Raw genomic sequence first — 23,090 nt, 5'->3', positions numbered from 1 at the left:
AACGTGAACAACCTTAGTGTCTACCTTAGCAACAAAGGCTACGGAACGGACGGCCATTTGTTGGCATGTGTGAACAAATCGATGTCAGGTTGATGGTGAAGTAGAGGTACCTTTCTAAATGGAGCATTCAGAGAAGGCTGAAGCCCTGAATATGACTTTCACGGAGCATTTGTACATTTGTTCACCTCAAGTTTTGAAACTTTGACAATTTTAACATAGATATCTGACATTATAATGATATAAAAATGACAGAATATCACAAAAAGCATGATATGCCCCCTTTAAACATTTCCTCATACAGTATATAAACCCCTTTCCATTACATATAACAAAAATACAACCTGACACCACGAGAGGTCTTTTATTGCATTTTTGACCTTCTGTAATGAATGATTGAATCATTTTTCAATAAATGTCTATTAGTTGCAAAATGTTATTAGTTTTCTGCTTCTTTTTTCAAACCCTTGCTCAGAGTACTCAGTGGTTGAAAACGTGTGGATTAGTTCCTGAAACATTACGAACAGACATCATAGCTGCCTGGGGTACTATCTGCTTCCCACAGTTATCCCCCAAAAAGGGATTCTTTAAATATGCGAGCATGCAAAGAGAGAAAAAGTTTAAAGTCCCTCACACTGACGGAAAGAAATCCTACTGTTGCAGACACATTGTTACTGGACTCATTGTTAGAGCTGGTATGTCTCTCTGCTGTTTGTGAGAGGATTTGTTAATTTATCTGCCACTTTATCCCAAAATGGCCTCATTAGAGAGGATTTTTCTTTAGGCAGCAACATTTCTCATCGTACCGACTCACAACATGAAGCTGTTAGGCTTTAGTGAAGGGGTTTGAAGCCTGCCATCCTTTCTGGTGTACCTCCTCTTGGTATCACAAAACAACCTGAACTCATATTCGATTGAGACAGATCTAAGCCCTACCAACTGTTATCATCTTGTTTCTCTGTGTCTTTTCCTTGCACTCTTTTCTCTCTGTGGCCTGGGGGAGCCTATTTATGCGACCAGGCAGCTGTCAACGGGGCAGCCTGGCAGACTGCAGAGGAGCCTGAAATGTGAAATGCTATTTCTAGGACTCTGCCGAATACAAAAACGAACTCAGGAGAGAATATGCCACATACTGAACAGCACAGACGCATAGTGGATGTGTAATGAGGTCATGCTGCTTTGTTGTGATTTCTCTAACAAGCCACCTCTGAAATTGTCAATTGACACATTTTAATTTTAGTATTTTATAATTCAGCTTTAGCTCTTTAGTTTTCATCAAAGACATGTAATGAAAAATAAATGAGAGGAGAGAGTCAATGTGTGCATTAATGTGTTTACAAATGTGTCCATGAGAAAGACACAGTGAGGTGGGGCAGGGAGGAGAAGACTGAGAAAGGGAGCAAGAGGAGGAGCATGCGAGAAGGAGAATTGATAGAAAGTCACGACAAAATGAGGCATGAGTCATGTTGAGTGATGACGTAGATGGATGGTGTAGGTAAGCATCACCCGTGTCATGTAATCACTGACCCGCAGGCTGCAGGCAGGCAGGGAATGTGCAACATTATCTGACCAATAAAAAGAGCCAAGACTTCTTGATCTATATCTATAACCGCCATAACTCTCTATGTTATGACACAGTTTATGGTACATTTTGTTGGGTGATTGATCTGCCATTATCTCCCCTACACAGAATTTATGTGGGGTCTCTGAGGGAGTTTACTGTTGAAGACCTTTGCAAGAGAAAGTGTTATACTTTCAGAGGCACACTGAGTATTTCATACATTATATGGTCAAAATATGTGGACATCCCTGGCTAGGCTTATTAGTTTTAATTAAGGAAAATCTTAAAGCTACTCAAATCAATAGTTTTAATATGAACAATGAGTCAAATAATTATGTATATGTATGTAAAAGGAGTCATTTATAGTGATGAACCAACAGAGTTATCACCATTGGTTCATTGGTTCCACTCAGCTTTATAGCATCATCTTGTTTGTTTATGCTGTATTTCTGTCATTTTGATTTCTTCTTTCTATTCTGTACACACAACATCTATTGCGTGTCTGTTCTGCGTACTGTTGCTCTTCCTGAGGTATTCTTCCATTATTTTCCTGTTAAATGTTTTTAGTGAGTTTATCCTTATCTAAATTGAGGGTATAAGGAAAGTGGATGATGTATTGCTGTACAGATTATAAAGTACTCTGAGGCAAATTTATGATTTGTGATATCGCGCTATTAACTTGACCTGTTTTACTGCCCGCAACTGTACTGAAACGCCATATAATCAGTGCCCGACCCACTAATGCTCAAGTGGATGATTGTGAGCAAATCACTGCAGTCAAGTTCTAACATCTTGTGGAAAGCTTTCCCAGAGGAGTGGAGGCTGTTAAAGCAGTATATTAACTCCTGTGGTGCTGGAATGAGATGTTCAACAATCTCATCGTTCCCATAATTTTGGTCATAAAGTGTATATAATCTCAAACATTTTATAAACCGTAACTAACCATTATGTGCACTATCTTATTCCAGAAATATACAGAAAGGGGTGATTTAAAAACAACAACAACATATTGTTCTTTAAACTCAAACCCCTCCACTCAGTTACATCCATTTTCAAATTTCAGTATGTTTTTATTTATCCTTACCTCAGATATTCATGGATTAAGGAGAAAAAAAAGTAAAGAAGTAGAAACAAGAAAAAATGGAAAGGAGAGGAAATGAGATTTTAAATGTAGCTGACTCATGCACTGGATTTGATGTATTGAGTCATGGGCTAAGAACTAAGAAGCTTAGAGCTGCATGTTCCTCGGTGGGGCAATGATAATGCTCTACTTCTCAGTATTTTTTATTTTTGTATACACTGATTTATCAGAGTCATATTTAAATTCATATATGCTAGCATGACCTCTTTCATTTTTAGGCTTTTTGCCAGGGACCTAAGCATGGACATATAATGCAACACAGAAAAAGGCAGTTTCTAGACTGGGTCATAGCTTTTCTCATATCAAATCTCAAGTAGTCAAAATGGTTGCTTATCTAATAATTTAGCTATTGATATGTTGCAGATGATAAATACAGTGACTGTCAGCTGTGACCGGAAAACATTTTAATGGATTGATGGACATTTTGGCACCTGTAAATACAAATATGACTGTTCAGTGTCAGTAAAAACATGATTTCAAATGCCAGCAAATACCAGACTCTGTGGAAAAGCTTCACCTTTCACAGCCTTTCTAAAATTGTTTATCGCTTGATGCATCAAATGGAGAAAAAACTGCTCCCATTGTAAGAGGATGAGGGTTGGAGGTGGGGAATGAAAATCATTAAATGATAAGACTCAATGAAAAAAAATGCCAATACAAAAGCTAAAAATATGATTTGAGACGTGATTTGGTTTCACTATTTTCTATCATGTTATATTTTAACCTTTTGTGCATTATACATACACTATCCATGTCTGTTTGCATGCGTGTGGTGGCGAGCCGAGGTTTTATTAAATCAACAGACAAGATAAAAGGCTCCTTTGTGTTCACTGAATAGCAGATGGAGATAAAAGCCCCTGACATCAGTCTGAGAAAAACATTATGAGAGAAAATCTAAGTCAAATTCAATCACTGGGCCAATTAACAAGAGGTACTGTACCTATTTTATAGATCATAGCCTCCAGACATTAAAGTGTAATATCTCTATTTGGCTGCTGTGTTTAACGATTAAATATTGAAAGCAGAATAAATAGTTCAATTGTATTACAAAGACCTTTAATCATTTAAATCTGAGTGTATCAGATTGTGTGTAAACAAGTTCAATATCATACTCAACTGAAATGAAAGCCACTTATTGTTTTGATTTTGTCTCAGAAAAGCCTCATTGTAGTGTCTTTTAACAGAAAGGAAAAAGTTAAATAACCTTTTTTTCTTTCTTTCTTTTTTGTTACAGGATTGCTAGCCTGAAAAAAATTACATTTCTGGAAACACACTTATTTGGCCCTCTTGAGTTAGATGAGAATATCCATTTACTCCCAGGTCTGTATGATAAATAAGAACTACAGTCAGCAGCACATTAGCTAAAATTAGCTTAGTTTAGGTATGGACCCCTACTTCTAGTCATTATGCTAAGCTAAGCTAACTGGCATTTGGTGCCATTCTAAACAGACATGACACAAGAGCAGTATTGATCTTCTCTTCTAAATTTCAGCAAGAACGCGATAAGCTTATTCCCCAACAAGATATCAATAAGGCAAGACTGTTAAATGCTAGAGTTTTGTATTTTCCTTTGAATTAAGTGTCAAGAATCAGACATCTAGCTGTGAATCCAGCAATTCAGCAAAGCCTACATGGAGATTTATTTGCACATCTTGGCAGCTTTAGCTATCTCTTAGTCTACACATCCAGCTGCTTGTGCTCCATTTTCAACCACACAGATTCACCCTGTTCCCCTAGCCTTGTACAAAACCACCTTGCTGCTGATAAACATGCAGAGGCAAAAACCACTGTAATCTGCCTGAAGTCATTACTTGGATGCAAATGGATCCTACTGAGCTTCCTCAATCTATTGATTGTTTTTACTAGAGCTCAGTCAGTTCTTATAGGGCATCAATGGGTCAGCAGAGAATAAGAGGAGAGGTAACCACAGTGCAATGGTAAATGTGGTCAAGGAAGCATTACAAAACATATTACAATGGTTAAAAAAAAAAAAAAAGATTCTGATGGCACTTTGAGTTTCCTTCTATATTGCAGGCTAATCTCCATATTTATTCACTGTTCTTGAGGGATTAAGTTTGAAAACATACATTATTTTGAAGATGTGTTGTATTAACTTGGATTTTGGATTATACAAGGGGATAGAAAGCAGAACAAAGGTGTTATTTTTGAGGGCAAAATAAAAAGATTCTCTGTTAATCCGTTACCAGACAGAGGTAAACTGATTTTTAATCCACTTTTTGCAAGGGTGATGAAATTTGTTCCACTACATTGAGTGAATGTATTGCGCTATCTAAATTTATTCTTGCTACATCAAATATAACAGATGGTGTCTGACAGAGATATGAACATATTGCTGTTTCTGCTGCAGAAGGTTAAACTTACTAAGCTGTGCATAAGAGTGCATACTTTTTTTCCTTCCTTATTGGAATTGCATGCTGCCTGAAATGTCATCATGGGAGTGTTGGGCTGGGAAACAGCAATGGAAAGGAAGAGAAGAATCAGCAGCTGCCAGCTGGCTAACTTCAGGGCACACTGCTGTAGTCATGCTGACATGATGAGCTGTAGCTTCCGCCGTTATGGTTCTACTTTGGGGAAAAAAGAAGCTTTTATCACATCCCTGTACATCAGGAACACATATAGGCTCACCCCTGCCCTCTCCTAGTGTGGCCATTTAAGTACGGTGTGCACTTTTCAGCTAAAACAACGTGTAGCTGGTACTAAAATCAATGGCTAAATCAATCTGTGCATAACATGAATAGAAAAGAAGGGGGATGCATACAGATTGAAAGTTAAAAAAAGAGACAATTTCATGAAATTTCAGACATCTTGCAGTACCCTGTAATTACGTCCTACGTGGTAATTTCACGTTGCCATAGGGATAGAGCCATGCAATCAATTAAACCACACATATTGGTCTGCTGGAAACAGAAATGTTAGCAGGTAATTATTCAAGTTAATTATGGAATAATTATTATTTAACAGATTTAAGGCAGATTGCATTAGTTCTATGACAAAAATATTGCATGTAATGTTGCTTTTTATTACATCTGGAGAGCTACAAGGATACTTTAACATACTGGCTACAAATATACTATTTTTTTTTTTTTTTAATTTTACATAATCTAGATGAGCTTGTCCATCTTCCCTGCATGAAAGTATGATGGACAGAAAGACTAATTAATTTGCCACATAGTGATTAAGTTAATGCAAAGGGATTAATTAACCTTGTCATCTTTAGCTTCCCATGTGTGATGGCGGATTGTAGGCAGAAGTGAAGTGCATGCAGAGAACAGTGTACTAAAGGGATCTTAACATATACATCAGTGAACTGCTGCTTGCTGGGCTTCGTGTTTTCATCTACATGTTTGTTTGACACATGTGTCTGTGGGCAGAGCTGGAAAACTGAAGAGTCCACTGTCACATTGTCAGAGGACACTAGATGACCACAGTGGAAACTCGCCATCAGCGCTTTGGAAGCCTCCCACACACACGCAGATGCACACACAAACATCCAGATGCATGCAACACTCCCTCCAACTCTTACGTATGATGGGCCAGTGTTGACAGTAGGGGCCGCGTATGACTCACCACCAGATAAGTGATCAGGCTTCTCGGTCACCTGAGTGTTCTGATCTCCATTTATCACTGTTATTGCAGACACAGGTTGAGGCAGTGGTCCAGAACCACCTGCCATTCTCTGTTTGCCTCTCTCTAGGTAAACAAAGTCTGTATTTCATGTGTTGACTTAAATACAGACAGCTCCTCCTCCGCTTTTCCCCACAGAGTCTGAAAAGCTGAATTACACTATCTGCCAATGCAAAGTCTGGCCATTCATACAATCACTATAATTATGATAGATTGTTAATGCCATCAACTGATAGCTGCACACGTATAAATCCTAATAGCAATTTAATGACTTGCATAACAAATGGCCCTGATTTGAGGTTGCATTTAAGGGTGCATTAGTAATGTAGATGAGGGCTGAATTGCAAATCTCTTGGCAGAAGCCAGACCATTTAGAGCAGGAAGAAGAGAAACGTGAGGCTTTCACACAGCAGGAGAGAAGCACAGTGTCCATATTCTCCTTCTGCAAAGTAATTACTATAAAAAAGAGAATCTCAAGGGGAGGCTGAGTGTTTGTGCAGTTCCGCTGCTGTTTGAGAATGTGGCTCTGGACTTACCTCATAATAGCACATTTTCACTTTAGTACACATGCAGTACCACACCCACACACCACACACACACACACACACACACACACACACAAACACACACACACACACACACAAACACACACACATACACACACACACACACACACACACACACACACACACACACACACACACACACACACACACACACATAACATTTTCCACCGGCTTACTCTCATTTTGGCCAGTGTTTTCATTTGTCCTCTTGTGTTCCCCCTCCCAACTCTGTCAGAATGTTATTACACTCCGTATGTCTGGGGGCTTGGGTTTTATCAAAACAATGTGCGTACACAGAGCCACATTACCTAGGCACAGCAGCAAAACCTCTCTCAGCCCTCAGGTGTTAGCTACAGTTACAACTACATTGGTCATATTTGACTCTAACATTAGGTGTTTGATAGATTCTGTGCAGCTGACTGAAGACGACATTCTGTAGGTGTCCACCAGGTTAAAACATACTGTAATCATCTGTTTTGGCATAAATAACTAGAAATGTTACATATTTTATGATGTTAGACAAGTCAAACTGAAATTGTGAAGAGATTCAGATCTTCAAACAGGTTAACACAAGCAAGCAGAACAAACACATTTTCACATCCCTCCACTCCACCCACCTACCCATCTGCAAATCTGCACACCTCCGACAGCTCTACTGGATAATTTTTCTACATTTATTTATCTGTCTGCACCACTGTTCCCTCTAATCCCTCTCTCCAGGCGCCATGCGATTGTGCCTCCATTTTGCTATGAAAAGCTGACACAGTTCATTCCCCTCCACCATACTGGCAGCGCCATCCTGCAGAAACACACCTTGTCAGCTATCAGGTAGATCAGTGCTATCCTGGCCTCACAGACAGGCTGAGTGATGCACACGCTGTGTTGTCAAATTCAGGCTGTGCTCTGTTCATGAACACACGCACACACACACATGCACACACAAAGCTGATTGAAGGAGCTACAATTGGAAATAAGTGCAGAGGGCTGTTTGTTTAAGTGGATGATAAATCATGTGACAGAGGATTTTATTCATCAATGGAGGAAAATTGGTACACTCATATCCAGGCTTTTTTCTGGGCTGCAATGCATCACAATTATGTGATCCCCATGTGGTTACAACATTTTTGGGAACATACTGTGCAGATTTCAAGATTTCTTTTGGTTGGATGTGCTGTGGAACACTGAAATCAAAACTGGGATTTATGCAAATTACCAAATATGTCTGCACTGCACCTGCAACATTTGGTAACTGCAGACCTACATGAACACCATGTCCTGCTCCAGTTTCACAGCCTTACCTAACAATAACCACCACATTTTCTAGATGACAAAATCATTACCCCGGTGTTTCTGACATTCAAGCTAATGCTGCAAAATTCAAATATTCATGCTTTGTGGGTCCTTTTGTGACTTGCATGCTATATCGTGTATAAGTTTATATATGTTGACTGAGGAGGGCAAAGCAAATCCAGGCATGCATTGCCCTGAGGGGCGACAGTTAACTGGTAAATGAGGTTAACTGTAAGAGACAGCTCCCTATCGGGTCAAAACTAAGCCTGGGTAGTGGTGGAGATGTCACAGCAAATATGTCACAGACACAGGAAAACAGCAGGGAACGTGCCGAGTTGTGTTTCTCCATTCACTCATATTCACTGCGAGAGGCTGAGCCAAACCCTTATCCCTCTGTTTCATCTGCTGCTCCTCACCAGAACAAAAGGGCGATCTGATCCGTCACACAAAAAAAAAGTGAAAAAATTGAGAGACAAAAATGCCAGCTGCATGAAGTTGCAGTAGCTTGAGATTTATACATAGTGGGCTGCCAAATGTGTCTGTTTTAGTGTCTTGTTTTTTTGTGTCATGATGAAAGCAGCAGCCTAGTAATAGTGACATCACTGTTTAACTTCATACGGATGCATCCAGGATACAATTTTGCTTCCAAATTATATAACTGTTATGAGCAACTCATGGCAAAATATCAAAATGATTGAAGAAGAATTACACGAAAGAAAATAATGAAATCACATGGGGGATGAGTACATGATTGGATGATAATTAAAGAAGCAATCTGGTTGACAAATTACATGCCTTGGATTTTACAGTGACACTGAAAAAAGTACACCAAAAGTCATTTTTTCGGGTTGGAGTAGAGGGAGCCACAGTAGCAGATGGGTGCAGACTTGACATCAGCAGGGTCATCCTGACAGTTGAACAATGTGTGCTGTCCTGTGTGTGTCCAGCTCCTCACCCCTGCTGAATGGCAATTAGTATTGGAAAGCAAGCAGAAAACCCTCACTTAACCCCCTTATTGGCTGCTGCATCCTGTTTGCCTTATCTTTCATTCTTTTGTCATCAGGAGATGGGCACAAATTGCACGATAAAAGATGTATTTTTAGTGACGTAGCTGCTTCTGATATAAGAGAGAGAGAGAGAGAGAGAAAGAGAGAGAGAGAGAGAGAGAGAGAGAGAGAGAGAGAGAGAGAGAGAGAGAGAGAGAGAGAGAGAGAGAGAGAGAGAGAGAGAGAGAGAGAGAGAGAGAGAGAAAGAGAGAGAGAGAGGGGGGGACAAAGATCGCAGAAACGGATGTAGCTGAGAATGGTCTCAGCATGAAAAGCACAGCTGTAAGAAATAAAATTAATAAACGGCTGAATTCATTCCAACTGCTTTATTCGGACAGTTGAATAGAACAGTCATCATTAGTGTTATTAGTGACTAGTGACAAGAGACCGAGTGTGGTCGTGCTAATAATGACTAATGTTCCCAGAAGAAAAGACAGAAACAGAGTGACATTGTTTTAGGCTGTCAGCCATGACCTTTCTTACCTTAAAGGAATAGTTCAACATTTTGGGATCTATCTTTTTGCTCTTTCTTTAGAGTTTGATGAGAAGACAGAAATTAAGTGCTATCAATCTTCTAATGTAACTCTTAGTGATTAAGTGATTTAAGTAGTCCCATAATGTTGAACTATTCCTTTCATCAAGTAGTTATTTTTTCATGATCTTAAAAGTGTCTGACTTTGAAAGTAGAAATTATGGTTCTCAATCTCCTACCAAAAGACAGCAAACAAAACAAAACAACATTTCAATCTCAACAAAGCAGCTTTTGTTTCCCAAACATAATCAAACCTTACCTATAGGAGTGGCAGATCAGAAAATGCTATATAGGGTGTCCTAAGTGCTGAACTGCCATGTCCCGGTTTGTGTCTGGCCAGGGACTTTTAAGTCATTCGCTATCTCTCTCTCGTCCCACATTTCCTGTCATCTGTCTACTGTCAGATAATAAAGGCATAAAATACCCCCAAAATGATAAAAAAAAAAAGAAAACATTCATATGAATCATATTTTGTCACAGGAAGCTGCTTGGGAAGACAATGACAATATATGAGGACTAATATGAGGACTTGTTGCATTGTTAACTCTACTACCAACAGCGCTGCTTCTTATTTGGTTTGCTTACACACTGTAGATCAGAGCTACAGGGTGTGCATTGTAGGCTAATTAAAGCAACACGATATATTGGCTCTTTGTACTGTGAACTACTTGTTCTTAAAGGCTACTGCATGTTTAGGATCTGTAATATTTGAGCAAATCGATGAAAAAGCACAATATTTACTGGGCGGAAATGAAGGAAATCTTATGTACAAATTGGATCAAACAGGATATAAAAACGACTTCCTAATGAATTCAGACCCCTCAGAGTGATAGTTCTCTTGCATGAATGAATGTAATTAAAGCCTGTGCATTGGTGGTCTAACACAGATGGGCACTTACTGAAATTATTCCCAGGCTCTGTGATGCACAAGTGAAGAACACTGCATGATGCTTGTATGCAAATAAAAGCTCCCAGCTCTTCCAAATATAGGTTGGATCATGCCAGTATAGGTGTGATTATGGTAGGAAGGTGACAAAAACTGAAAATAGAAGTCTGTGAATGTCTTAGGGATTTTTGGCCCACACAGGACCAGTTATGTGGCTGTTTGTAGCATTTTATCTCACTCTTACATGCCATAAACATGTCACTTGAACATGCTGATTTTTCAGTGACACTCCACTACAAATTCACATCAGCCAAAGGGTTAAATAAAGCGAGATGTAGTTTGTTTGTTTTTTGTGGGGATGTGTGATCAGTCTTTGAAGCAATTACTCGCTCAGTTTTCAATGCCTTATCTCTTTACCTAGAGTATTTAATCCATGGCCCCCCACCCCTCCTCTTCTCTCTTTCTCTGTACTTATTCTATTTCACAATTTGTCATGCTGCAACGACAGGCTAAGGCAACGGGCACTATGCTGGTGCCTGTGAGCCGAGTCTCTCAGGGGTTGAGATAAAGCTAAGCTGACAAGCGGGTTCAGCTGCGTCACAGTGTCCTTTGAAACAATCTCAGAAAAAGCAGAAAACGAAGGCAAGGCATGTTCCTCCAGAGGTGGCCCGCCTTTACACTTCACCTATTGGCTCCTCCTGGCATGCAGATGCTGGCTTTTGCCTCGGGCTGCTTCTTCAAATAATGTTAACTTAATGTTACAAACCAATAACATAGAGGCAATGAAACGGCATGTTCACCCTGAGTAGTAAAAATATAAATCTAATTTGCGACTGAAGTCAAGCTTTAAATGTATGAAATTTCAGCATCATTACATTTCAGTGTGCAGGTAGAGCCAAAGCTAACAGGCTACTTCTTATACCTTAGAAGCATAATCCTTATTTAACACACACACACACACACACACACACACACTGATACACATACACAGACAGACAGGTGTTTCTGAAGAACACCACTCTCTGGTGGATAGACAAATCCATCTCCCTCTTCTCTGTCTTCCCCCACACAGTCTTTTCTTTCCCTTAATGCCCATCCCCCCTCTAACTGAGGAGTGCCCTGGTAAATAATTTAGGCATATTCCCCCTCTGCTACATCTCACTACTGTAGCTTCCCTGCTTTTTTCCCCTCACATTTCTCAGTGTTTTCAGTATTTAGTCATTCTGATTCATAAAAGTTTTTTGTTTTTTTTAATGAGAAATTGAGGCGATTATGAGATTACCATAAATGGTTGATGCTTGATACAGTCCATTAATCCGAACACAGAGATCCTTAGGGATGTGATCAATTAGCGAGAAATAATAATAAGCAAACATTGATCCCCCACATAACGACCTGAAGAACTATCGATTTTACATTATATAATATATAGAATATCTGTAACTGAATGTTTGATGCCCCTTTTTGGAGATGACTTTTCCTAGCATAACATGTGCAGCATTATGTGACAAATGATGCATCATGTCACCAGGTCTTAGAAGCATCTGTGTTAAGTTTTTCATACCTCTCTAAATCAAGCTGCCCCCTTTCTACTGGAGCAAATAACAGATCACTTATCCTGTTATCATACATAACGGTTGAAAGAAGAGATGTGATTTTTCATCAAACATTCATTCATTTCACTTCATTTGTTTTTGAAAATAATATAAGGCACCAAATCTTTGAAGCTGCAGTGGCAGAAAACTCAAGCTTTCTTCGTTCAGACCTATAATGAAGTGTTTGCTGACACCTGCTGGCTCAAAGTATGAACTCACTCCTGTATAAATGCCTGGTCTTGTTATCAACATGTGCCTGTTTTGAGGTTAAAATACATAAAACAATCACATTTTTGCTTATATCGAATTTTCTAAAAAAGACACCAGACTGCTGCAGCTTTATCTTGATTAGCTTATTTTTTAATAAATATTTGAATATTTTTGCCCATCCGTAAAAATCAGGAGCATAATTGAACTGAAATATTTGTCAAGAAGAGAAACACAAAACAATCAGAGCTGCATCAAACGTGTCAACAATGTGCTGCTCATTTACAAAAACTGAAAGTTGAACCCACAACATATGAAAAGACTTCAAACGAGACATAAGGCAAAGAGGCTTAACAGTAAATGCCTGAGATTTAAAAGAACTTTTCTTTCTACATATGAATTTACCTCCAACTCAACCTATCAGAAAGTAAAAGCATAAAACCCATATTCAAAAACATAAAAACCACATGATGGATTTGCATGAATTCCAGCTAAAGCATTATTCTTCTACAGTGTTTCATACCATTAATGAGGTGATAGCGGCAAGAGTAACAAGAAATATTCTTAACCTTTGGCTTTTTAGTGCAAACCAGGATGACTGATAAATAGCAGCTAAGATTCAGCTAAGGCTTCATCCTGTTTGATGCTGAGTAGTATGAGTAAAACATGAACTACATTCATATTGCACCTGCCTTTCTAGTCTTTTCAGTCAACATAAAATATTTCTTAAATGTGCAATTGAGCATGCAGCAATGGCACCTGTGTACAAATAAAACTCTTGGAAATTAAAAAATAGCTCCAGTGAAACAACTTAGTCATAAGGGAAGCTTTCGGTGTCATAATGTGTTCTAAATCTCCTGTTATGCAAGTCAGCTTGAACCAGCGTTAATTATCAGCAGTGAAGCAGTCCTTTTAACTTTCCGTCACTGCACTCTCAGAAGTTTCTTCCTCCATAATCTGGGCTGAGCTTGAGTGCTCAGAATTATTATCTTGCACCTCTGGGATAGTTGTGTCAGGCAGGTTCTCTGTGGTGACTTCAAGGCCAATGATGTCATCAACGCCCTCACTGTTTGGAGAAGTGCTGGTGATCAGGTCTAAAACATGACCCTGCACCGTTTGCTGGTGGTCTGAATCTTCTTCCTTCTCTGGAGATGAAGCTCTTTGGTCTGCAGATGAGGTATCTGTAAGAAATAAGTGTTGCTGGGAGTTAAAAATGTTATAAACAATCAGTCTCTTATATTTAATGTATAGTGTGACTAACTTTTCCATCAAGTTTCTAGTAAAAGCTGAGCTATTTTAAAGCCTGGTCAGTGTAGGACTGGGTTGTAGGGCTCGGTGATATGGACAAAATCAAGTATCACGATATATTTGACCAAATACCTCGATATCGATATTGCAACGATAATGTAGAGATGACTCTTGATGCTTTCACAAAATATTTACATGATGAAATGTTTGATAAATAATCATTGGTAATGTGGATATAATGACAAAGTGGGTAAAAGGTAGATAACAGAATCACACCAAAACCCTACCGAACTGATGTTTTAGATTGTTACTGCATTTTTTAGCAAGTTGCTAATGTCTTTATGAAAAATCACATTTTCCTTAATTAGGCGACTATTTTTATTCCTCGGGAATAAGAAAAAATGCACCACCTAAACAATTAAATGAGATGTGCAAACAATAGCTGGTTTTAATCATAAAAATTCATACAACGGAATTGAAAACATGTAATTGCACCATTAAGCTGCAGAATTCAATCACTTGTAGAGGTACTCACCCAAGCTGAACTGATCACAGGTATCATCTCCATAATTAGCAAACATGGAGCTGTAGCCGATGTCATTGGTGGAAACCATGTCTGACAAGTCTGGAGTTACTGCCTCGGATATGTTGGAAATGTCTGCCATTCACATAGAACAAATGTCCATTTTAAGGTGTGTGAAAACAAAGAGTATGTCAACTGAAATCAGACACTGAAAACAAATTAAAAGTCCTAAAAGCAGTTCTGGTTACCAAAGTCCAAGGCTGACTGTGTGGGTGAGGTAACACACAGCTCCTGCACAGCTCCTTCAATTTGATTCAAACCTGTTTCGTTGACACCAGTGGGTCCACCTGCATTCACTGGGGGCAGCTGAGGACAGATAACATGCACTGTATGTCAGACTAGTAATCCACATCACTAAAGTAAAAATTCTAACAAAGAACATTTATTGTTGTGTAAATGTGAAAGATGTGGCAAGATGTACCTCAGTGTCACTTGCAACCACTTCTTCACTGTTGCCTGTTAGTGTGGATTGTAGAACACTTTTATTCTCAGTGTTGGGCTGAACTTGACGGGTTGGGATTCTGTGCAAGTAGCCATAGCCGATACCGCAGCCCAAGCTAAAATTTAACACAAACAAGGCAAGGGTATTGCTGTAAATGTTTATTTTGTCTGATTACATACTTGTGAGATGATAATAAAAGGTTGCAGCAATTCAAAAAAAACATTTCCACTTCAGTTTGAAGATATAATACCTACCTTCCCTCTCCTCCCCATGCTCCATTGGGAGTCACCACTACTTCTCTGCAGTGGTCACTCTGTGTGTTGTACACAAGCAGCTTCAGAGGTTTCCCCTCATTGGCTTCAATCAAAGAAAAGAAATCCTCTGACTGCATGGGTAACACAAAACGAGAGAGATATTGTTGTAGACTTTGTTCATATATGCCTTTGCCTTTTTGGTCAGCTTGTTATGAATAAAAGACAAAAACTTACATCTTGCAACACCTGGTCAGCTCCAACAATGAAGTCATGATGTGCAATAAGGCCAGCTAACGCTGCAGGAGAATTGGCTTCCACATCCTAATGAGGGAAAGACGGTCAGTCAAGCATTTTATATTCAAAACCTCAATATAGATTAAACAAAATTACTTTTGGAACAGGACTATAGTTTGCCATCAAGAGATAAGTTATTGTTTGATATAACTAAGAATCATTTTGCTCTGTTATGTGGAAATTTCTGAACAATAACGATAACAATCAAGTGGTACTACTCAGTGGCTGCTGGCACACATAACAAAAAAATATGACTCAAAGTGTTTTCTACTGTTAGGATTCACTAGCAAGATAGAAAATTAATACTTTTACAGTTAATTTGATTTTTAAAAAAAATCCTTTTATGCCATCTTTTCTACATTTTTTATATCTAAGAAAGCAACAAAAATAAATGCACCTACTACACTAGACTTACCAAGACATGCCACACGTTTTCATTGGCTCCTTCAAAGCTGCAGAAGCGGACACTAGCACCCAGTAGACCCTGACCACCCCACATGTTACTGGGTGTCACCTCCAGTTCTCTCACCCGCTGGGTTTTAGAGTTGTACACTTCAAGTTTAACCGGTTTCTCCACATTGGCTTTTAGAAGGTCTTTCAGCAAGTCACTTTCTTTATTCTGGAAAGAACACAGAAATATGGACTAACCCAGCTGTGAGAGCACAGACATGGCGAGCCAGCATCCATGTAAAAGAACATGAAATCAGATTATGGCAGCAGACTGTAAGGTCACTTTCTCTCCTGAGGCTATAATTCAGACCTGTAGGAAAAATTTTATCAAGGGGAAAGAAAAACTGGCTGTCAAATATCGTTTGCAGTAAAAACACACAGAAGTTGCACATTACAATAGAATTATATTAAAAAAAACATTTAAAAGCATATCAAAGCAAAATAAAATCCATAGAGGGCCACAACAACGTACACCAAGGTAGTCCAAAATGAGTTAATTGGACCAGGCCAAAACTTATATATTCATTTTGTTGTCCAATAAATATATATTTCATAAAACTGCAACTTCCTGTGAAGAAATCCAATGGTTCTCTTGCAAAGTTGAATACTTTTTAGTGCCAAATTCCTTCGATCAGTATTTCCTTGTTGAGCTACAATGGAGGGATAGCAACACATAGAGGAAATTTTGCACTAAGAGAGTTGTTACTTTGGAGGGTAGCCATTTGATATGAATGCTTAGGCCTTATATTGACTTATATGCAAGTTCAAATGTATGAACCAAGAGAGGAGAATACAATAAATTCATATAAAATGGTTTATAAGCATATAAGGCAATCATGATAATAACACCTCAGGATTTATGATGGAACATGATCTTTAAACATATATATATGTATAAGGTTGACAGCATTTTTACTACAATATCTACTGTTTTAATTTCATGAGCTTATTCATGCATATCAACCAAACACTGCTCTCATTGTTGCTGTGCTCCTCATTAAAAAAAAACCCATCAGAACTGCTTTCAATACTTTCAACTAAACTAAACTAATGTGACTTAGTGATACATTTATCCTGAGTGATTTAAGTCTCACTTTTTATCTGGTTGCTGGTTATTTTATCCTCACATCACCTGTCTGATTCACAAGTCAATTCCATAAGTTCCCTCAAAGTAAATACTTAACCCCAAACCAAAGATTACTTAATTTGAAATAAACATTCTGTGCAATGTTTTGCATTTGATGATAACACATGCCAAAGCTACGCTTGACTTGAGCATCATTTGAGTCTACTCACAAGTCTAGTATTTCCAATAGAGAGAATGAAGTCAAAGAATGGCTCCAGTCCTGCTCTCAGGGCAGGGGAGTCCTCTTGTACCTGAAATATAGAAGAACACATATTGTATTGGTTTATTTGAAAGGGGATATTGTTACCGTCGCCCCCATGCGTCACGTCAGGGCATTGCAGTTGTAAAATTTGGGGACAGGGATCCTCAATGCGAGATATTGTCCTGCACAGCTGCTCCTAACATATTAAATATATTATTATGTGACTTTACAAAACATCCACGCTTGTATCCAGCAGTTGCTACAGTCAAACCCTAAATTATGACTGTCAAATAGGTTGGGTATGTGCCAAATGCCACCTCATCATAGGCGGACACCATTATGAAGCTGGCCACGGTTTCACAAATTAGCTACATGTATAAAATAACCTCACCAACCAACTTTTGGGTTTCGGCAACAACTACAGTCCAGGCCTAACAATTAGTATGGTTACCAAGTCAGTGAGCGAAAAACAGATAACGTTAACCCACATTAAAAAAAACAGGAGCCGTAGGGAGGAAACCGAGGACTGTCATTAATACAACCTTGCAGTAGTTAAGTCACGCTACAACAACGTACCCCATGCACATGATATCCGCTGTTAGTTCCCCCGTCCGACAAAAAAGAGCTCTGCGGTAAACCCATTGTGTTCAGTTATGTTATGACTGATAGACTGTCACTGAGGTAGGATGGCGTTAGGAGTCATTACTGGAGGCTACACGTCTGACTGAAGCTAGCTATGTTAGCGCATGTTGTTCTGCCAGGTTGACAGCAGGCAAAGCTAATAAACAAAGATGCCAGAAAAATCGAGCAGTGCCGTGTTCGAGCTCCGTGACGACACAGAACAGCCTGTGTTCGATTAGCCGTCCTCGAAGCTGTGCTTTACGCGGTTGCCTAGCAACAGACAACGCTAGTGTAAGAGCTCGAAAGTCTGATGAATGAAAAAACGTTTTCGGACATTTAACAAGAACATTTTACACATAAATAATTGGCAGATTGTAGTCTTAATTGGAGCACCGCTGTGGTAAACTAATTCAGCATTTCATTAATGTTATATATACAGTCTCCGGCTGCTTCATTCGGTACACCTGTGCAATCTAATTCAATCCAATACAACAACTCATCCATAAATTCTACATCTTTATACATTTTAAGTTTTTGTTAACATTGTCAAAAAGGTGATAATTCTACTTTGTTTATTACTGAGGTCGTACTAAGTAGTGGTGGCATACTACCGTGCATTATATTGACTGGTCTTCCTAATATTTTGCACCCCTCATGTATGTTAATGGTGTCGACAAAATATTAGTAGCACCATTCATTATAATGCACCCTAATACTCCACCATCACCCACTATGACCTCAATAATAAACACAACGCAGATTTATCACTTTCTTCAAAATGTCAACAATGTATAAGCTTCATAAAATGTATAGCAGAGCTGTTGTAATGAATTTAATTTTGCATCTCTTTTTACAACTAATAATTTGATAGATAACTGGTTAGCTAAACTAGTACAGCAGGTAGCTTATGTTGTTAATTTGATTTAAAAATTTCACTTTGATTGATTGACTGATCATTAACACACAAAGGGTGATCTTCATCATGTGTAAGGATGATTTCCATCTTGAAGGAGTTGAAATTTGATGCTCCGTTGTGGGAGGGAATGAAAACCATACTTGATAACTTATTTTTTTCAGTATTTCCTCCCGACTCTTGGCCAGTAGCCTAAGTGATCCAAACATTGAGGCCCATAGTGATTGCGGTCAGTGTGGTTGGTATGAAAATCTCTGTCATCACAGTAATCATTGTTATTCACTTTCACCTTCCCATACTTTCAAAAACCCTTCATTCTCATTTGTGAAGTCCCCAAAATAATCTTTGTCATGGTGTTCCTCTAGGCAACCACACTGTGACTGCTGCTTTTTAATTTCTTTGCTTTCTGTGTGCAAAGCACCTCCTCCCCGTCACCACCATGAGGCAGGTTGAGGGAATGACAACAGCAACAGCATCTCAGCTCAACTCACAAAATTAAAGTATATCAAATTAAGTACAAATTCCAATGGGCAATCCTGCCAATTCCTACACATATGTGACTCACAACCTTCAACACCACCATCAACGACCCTTTCAGCTTATGGAAGTTCTAAAACAGATATTGAAAAAGCGACACTAATTATTACACTTACTGTAACAGTGCCTTTACAGGTCTCCCTAAACAATTGGTCAGACAGCTGTTTCTGATTCACTGAATGGTTTAGGGCTAAAAATGTAATTTTCTATTCTCTTAACTGTTTAACACTATTAATTAATTATATTTATATATATCTATATGTCCTATTATAATGTGTTTATTTTTCACTTTAACTTAATGCCTTTAATGTTTTATGTGAAGCACTTTGAATTGCCTTGTTGTTGAACTGGCTATACAAATAAACGTGCTTGGGCTGATTTCCACTCATCCTGCCAGATACATCAGCACATGTTCAGGCAGTTTTAGTCACTCACCAACCACTTTAATCGTTCAACAAACATTATCATTATCTAGTGCTTATAATTGTAATGTATTACAAGTTTTGTGTTTCATACAATGCTGCTATGCCCTTCATGCATTTCTACAGGCAATGAAACTTTTTATGCACAAATAGTTATTTATGTTTGTTCTACATTTATTGCACATATTTATCTCATCCTGTTCAAAAGTTTGAAGATTGATAAACTCAGATACTGTAACAGGCTGTGGAACATTTTCTTTTTCTCATTGGCTGTTGAGACGATTATCTGTTTTTGTGTTAAGATGTGCCATTCACAGTTTTGTTGACCTTTGCTTATTGTGACGGCACCTGCTCTCTTCCCACTGGTGATAAGAAATGTGAGCACCTGTTTTTCAAAGTTTCTAAATCATACAAATACAACATAATATTTCACATGAATCTTAAAATCTTTATAGTATCTGATTTGGATCTTGACAGATTTAAATAAATTCCTGTCAAGAAATCTCACACTGTGAATCATTTGTTCCCCATCTCTCAGTATAACATGAGGGGCACATTTGGTCTAATATTAACCAAATATTAACCAAAAGGATTGCTGATAATGGCGATTTAGGCTGTAGTTGCCCAACACTTTCTGAAGGTCTGCCAGTCTCACAATGATATAAATAAAGCCCAACTGTGTTTGTACCTCACAGGTCCAACATGTTTCGGCTCGTGGCTTTTCTGTCCTGCATTGGTAAGAAATTCTTCAACATGCTGCAATTACCAAGACTTTTTAAATGCTCTATACTATATTCTTATACTCTGTAGGGTTGATTTGTGCTAAGCCACCCTTCAACTATGCCGTGCAGAATGAGAGGGTCGTAGGAGGCTGGGATGCTAGACCCAACTTCTGGAAATCTCAGGTAAATATATAATCTTAGAATTACTGATACAGTGCAGTAGATTTTGCATTATCACAATGAGTGTCCTAAGTTCAGTGATTTTTCTTAGTTGTGCAAAAAGTATATCAATGTAATCAACATTCAACACTTTTGGCATACTTTTGTCCAAGATGATAAGTTATTTGTAGGCTTAGTAGGGTTTATTACTATCAGTATTTTTGTTCAAAATGTTTTAGGCAGTTCAAAATTGTATATTGTGTAATTTTCTCATTTTTCATTAAGTCAACAGGTGAACAGTAAAAATCACAGAGATATTAATTTCCATCATATTGTTTTCCCTCAGGCTTCTCTCCAGTATAATTCATACAATGATGGTTACTTCTACCACATCTGTGGAGGCTCCCTCATTGGTTCTTTTCACATTATGACTGCGGCTCACTGTATCCTCAGGTTGGAGCTTTTGGCATCAACTTTACACCTCCCATGTTTACATTTGAACATGTAACATCTAGAAGTCTGTCTTACTGTCAAACTAAATGCACTAAAAAGTCGTGCACAATTCTTGAACATTCTGTTATGTGCTTATTCCTGGTTTACTGCATAGATGATTGTAAATAAGCATATTATGTTCTTGATTTATGTCTCTATCAGCACGGATCCTGGTTTGTACCGTGTGGTGGTGGGTGAACATAACCTGTATGAGTATGAAGGCAGTGAGCAGTTTCTTCGCGTGGAAGAAATCATTGTCCACCCTGGCTGGAATGGAGACCTTGCCAATGGGTAAAGTAATAGGCCTTTTAACTTTACTTAGTCCCAATTTAAAAATGGCTATATTCAAAACCATTATTTTACCAGCAGTATTGGCCCTCAGGAATAATTTCAGAGTTTTGAGCATTTTTTACACTCAGGATTGTTATACTACATGATACAATTTTGTATATTTCCCTTTCTTTTAGAAATGATATTGCCATAATGAGACTGGCAGAAAGTGTGTACGACAATGGCTTTGTGGCTATAGCTGAATTTCCCTATCCTGGTGAGACACTGCCTCATGACTTCGCCTGTTACATCACCGGCTGGGGAATGATGGACTGTGAGTAGACACATGCAGTAAATATTCTGTACTGTATGTCTACACACGACATGCTCACATTTATGCATTCACTATTTGTTTTCACAGCTCAAGGAAGTGCCCCTGCCATCCTGCAGGAAGCTCCCATCGGTGTGGTGGAGCATGCAGTGTGCTCAACACCTGCGTGGTGGGGCAACATTGCTCTAGAGACCATGATTTGTGCTGGAGGGGATGGAGTCATATCAGGCTGCCAGGTACAGCAGACAAATTTGTGCATTTTCCTAATGCAGGGCAACCAGTTTGCCTCAACTCAAAATTACAATGTGTATTATTTGTTAGAATTGTTAAAGGTAGCAACACCTCCAAAAGAAGAACACATCAGAAGCAATAGTCTTACTTTTTGACAATACTTTGGCCTTTATTTCTGGCAATAAAACTTTTTTCATTTCCATACATTTGATCAAAAGACCATCCCACATCACCTTTTTTCCTAATTGTTTAAGAAAAAGCTGCATGAATGAGGCTGAATTGGCCTAACTGGTCATTGCACAGTCTCAAAACTGGACCCTCAATTTTTTGTGTCTGTTCTTATTGCTACCTGTCCCAGGGCGACTCTGGAGGCCCCCTGCACTGCTTCACGAATGGAATCTGGAGGGTTCATGGTGTTGTCAGTTACGGTCCATCTGGCTTTTGCAACCAAGCAACTAAACCCACCGTCTTCACCAGAGTGTCGTCCTTCACTGATTGGATATATTCAGTAAGCCTCCTGCTAACTAGATCACTGTGTTTGACCGTAAAGTGTGTTGTAATCCTAGACTGTGATTAATTAATTCATTACTGACTGATTGATTGATTGATTCAGTTGCCTGACTTTTGTGTCTTTTTGTGTTTTCAGATTGCTCGATAGATGGCACAGTGTTTTATCCGAATTTCCAAATGGAACCTGTGAAATAAAAATCCTCAAAATGCATCCCAGTTATTTGTGTGTAACATTCATTTGATGTGAATTTAAATTGCCTAGCACACATTGGCATGTAGTTCTTAATTTATCCAAAGGGTGGCGAAAGTGCTTCATGTTTAAACTAAACAGCATGCTGGTTCTTCTCAGGACTGTAATGTAATTTCTCACAATCTCAACAAATATATGGCTTTCTAGATGCATTCTGGGTAGTTGTACTTTGCTTGAAACCAGCAAGTCTGAAAACACAGGCCGCAATTTAAGGGTCACTTAGCGAATACCACTTTAAGTAGAAATCCTGATCTTCTGACCTCCCAAGCTGCAACCCCAGAGGATGGAAAATTCCTAAGGATGTTTTAATGGATGTTTTCAGGCAAAGACCAAAGGGACTGGACTTCTCTGAGGCAAAACGACTCAAGTGGCTACATGGCAGTAAGGGGTAAAACCTTTTTGATGTAGCCAAAATCAAAGAAAACCAAACATTTTTGCAACATCTACCTTTAAGACTTTGAACAACCAAATATTCTTAATGATGGCCACATGTGAGCTATATGCAGTCACTGGCCCGACATTTCCTTTTTGTCTGAGATCTCCAGCCATATGTTTGTGGTGGTAGTC

General features: G+C 38.7%; 2 protein-coding genes across 2 annotated transcripts; one reads left to right on the top strand and one right to left on the bottom strand.

Annotated features, from left to right (window-relative positions):
- Positions 1 to 12,607: 12,607 nt before the first annotated feature.
- On the bottom strand, positions 12,608 to 17,796 carry LOC134002257 (Golgi reassembly-stacking protein 1-like). The gene is made up of 9 exons (XM_062441572.1): positions 17,642 to 17,796; positions 17,034 to 17,114; positions 15,703 to 15,906; positions 15,228 to 15,314; positions 14,994 to 15,124; positions 14,719 to 14,854; positions 14,486 to 14,603; positions 14,250 to 14,372; positions 12,608 to 13,647 (listed from the first exon to the last, which is right to left on the bottom strand). Exons 1-9 carry the CDS (start codon positions 17,705 to 17,707, stop codon positions 13,379 to 13,381), a joined length of 1,215 nt encoding a protein of 404 aa, XP_062297556.1. The 5' UTR covers positions 17,708 to 17,796; the 3' UTR covers positions 12,608 to 13,378.
- Positions 17,797 to 20,260: 2,464 nt separating this feature from the next.
- LOC134002650 (chymotrypsin-like elastase family member 1) lies at positions 20,261 to 22,421 on the top strand. The gene is made up of 8 exons (XM_062441990.1): positions 20,261 to 20,294; positions 20,369 to 20,463; positions 20,786 to 20,892; positions 21,094 to 21,222; positions 21,399 to 21,535; positions 21,623 to 21,768; positions 22,122 to 22,307; positions 22,410 to 22,421. The coding sequence occupies exons 1-8, from the start codon at positions 20,261 to 20,263 to the stop codon at positions 22,419 to 22,421; spliced, it is 846 nt and encodes a 281-aa protein (XP_062297974.1).
- The last annotated feature ends 669 nt before the right edge of the window (positions 22,422 to 23,090 follow it).

This window comes from Scomber scombrus, chromosome 20, assembly GCF_963691925.1.
Source record: "Scomber scombrus chromosome 20, fScoSco1.1, whole genome shotgun sequence".
NCBI classification, from domain to species: domain Eukaryota; kingdom Metazoa; phylum Chordata; class Actinopteri; order Scombriformes; family Scombridae; genus Scomber; species Scomber scombrus.
This window is presented reverse-complemented; position numbering and strand designations above follow the sequence as displayed.

Bases quoted from the DNA above. Each gene is read 5' to 3' on its own strand.
- LOC134002257 (XM_062441572.1), bottom strand. From the start codon at position 17,707: ATGGGTTTACCGCAGAGCTCTTTTTTGTCGGACGGGGGAACTAACAGC. The intron at 17,115-17,641 runs GTACGTTGTTGT...TCTATATTTCAG, and splicing joins GCGGATATCATGTGCATGGG to GTACAAGAGGACTCCCCTGC. The intron at 15,125-15,227 runs GTAAGTTTTTGT...TTACCCATGCAG, and splicing joins CTGACCAGGTGTTGCAAGAT to TCAGAGGATTTCTTTTCTTT.
- LOC134002650 (XM_062441990.1), top strand. From the start codon at position 20,261: ATGTTTCGGCTCGTGGCTTTTCTGTCCTGCATTG. The intron at 20,893-21,093 runs GTTGGAGCTTTT...TGTCTCTATCAG, and splicing joins GCGGCTCACTGTATCCTCAG to CACGGATCCTGGTTTGTACC. The intron at 21,769-22,121 runs GTACAGCAGACA...TACCTGTCCCAG, and splicing joins GAGTCATATCAGGCTGCCAG to GGCGACTCTGGAGGCCCCCT.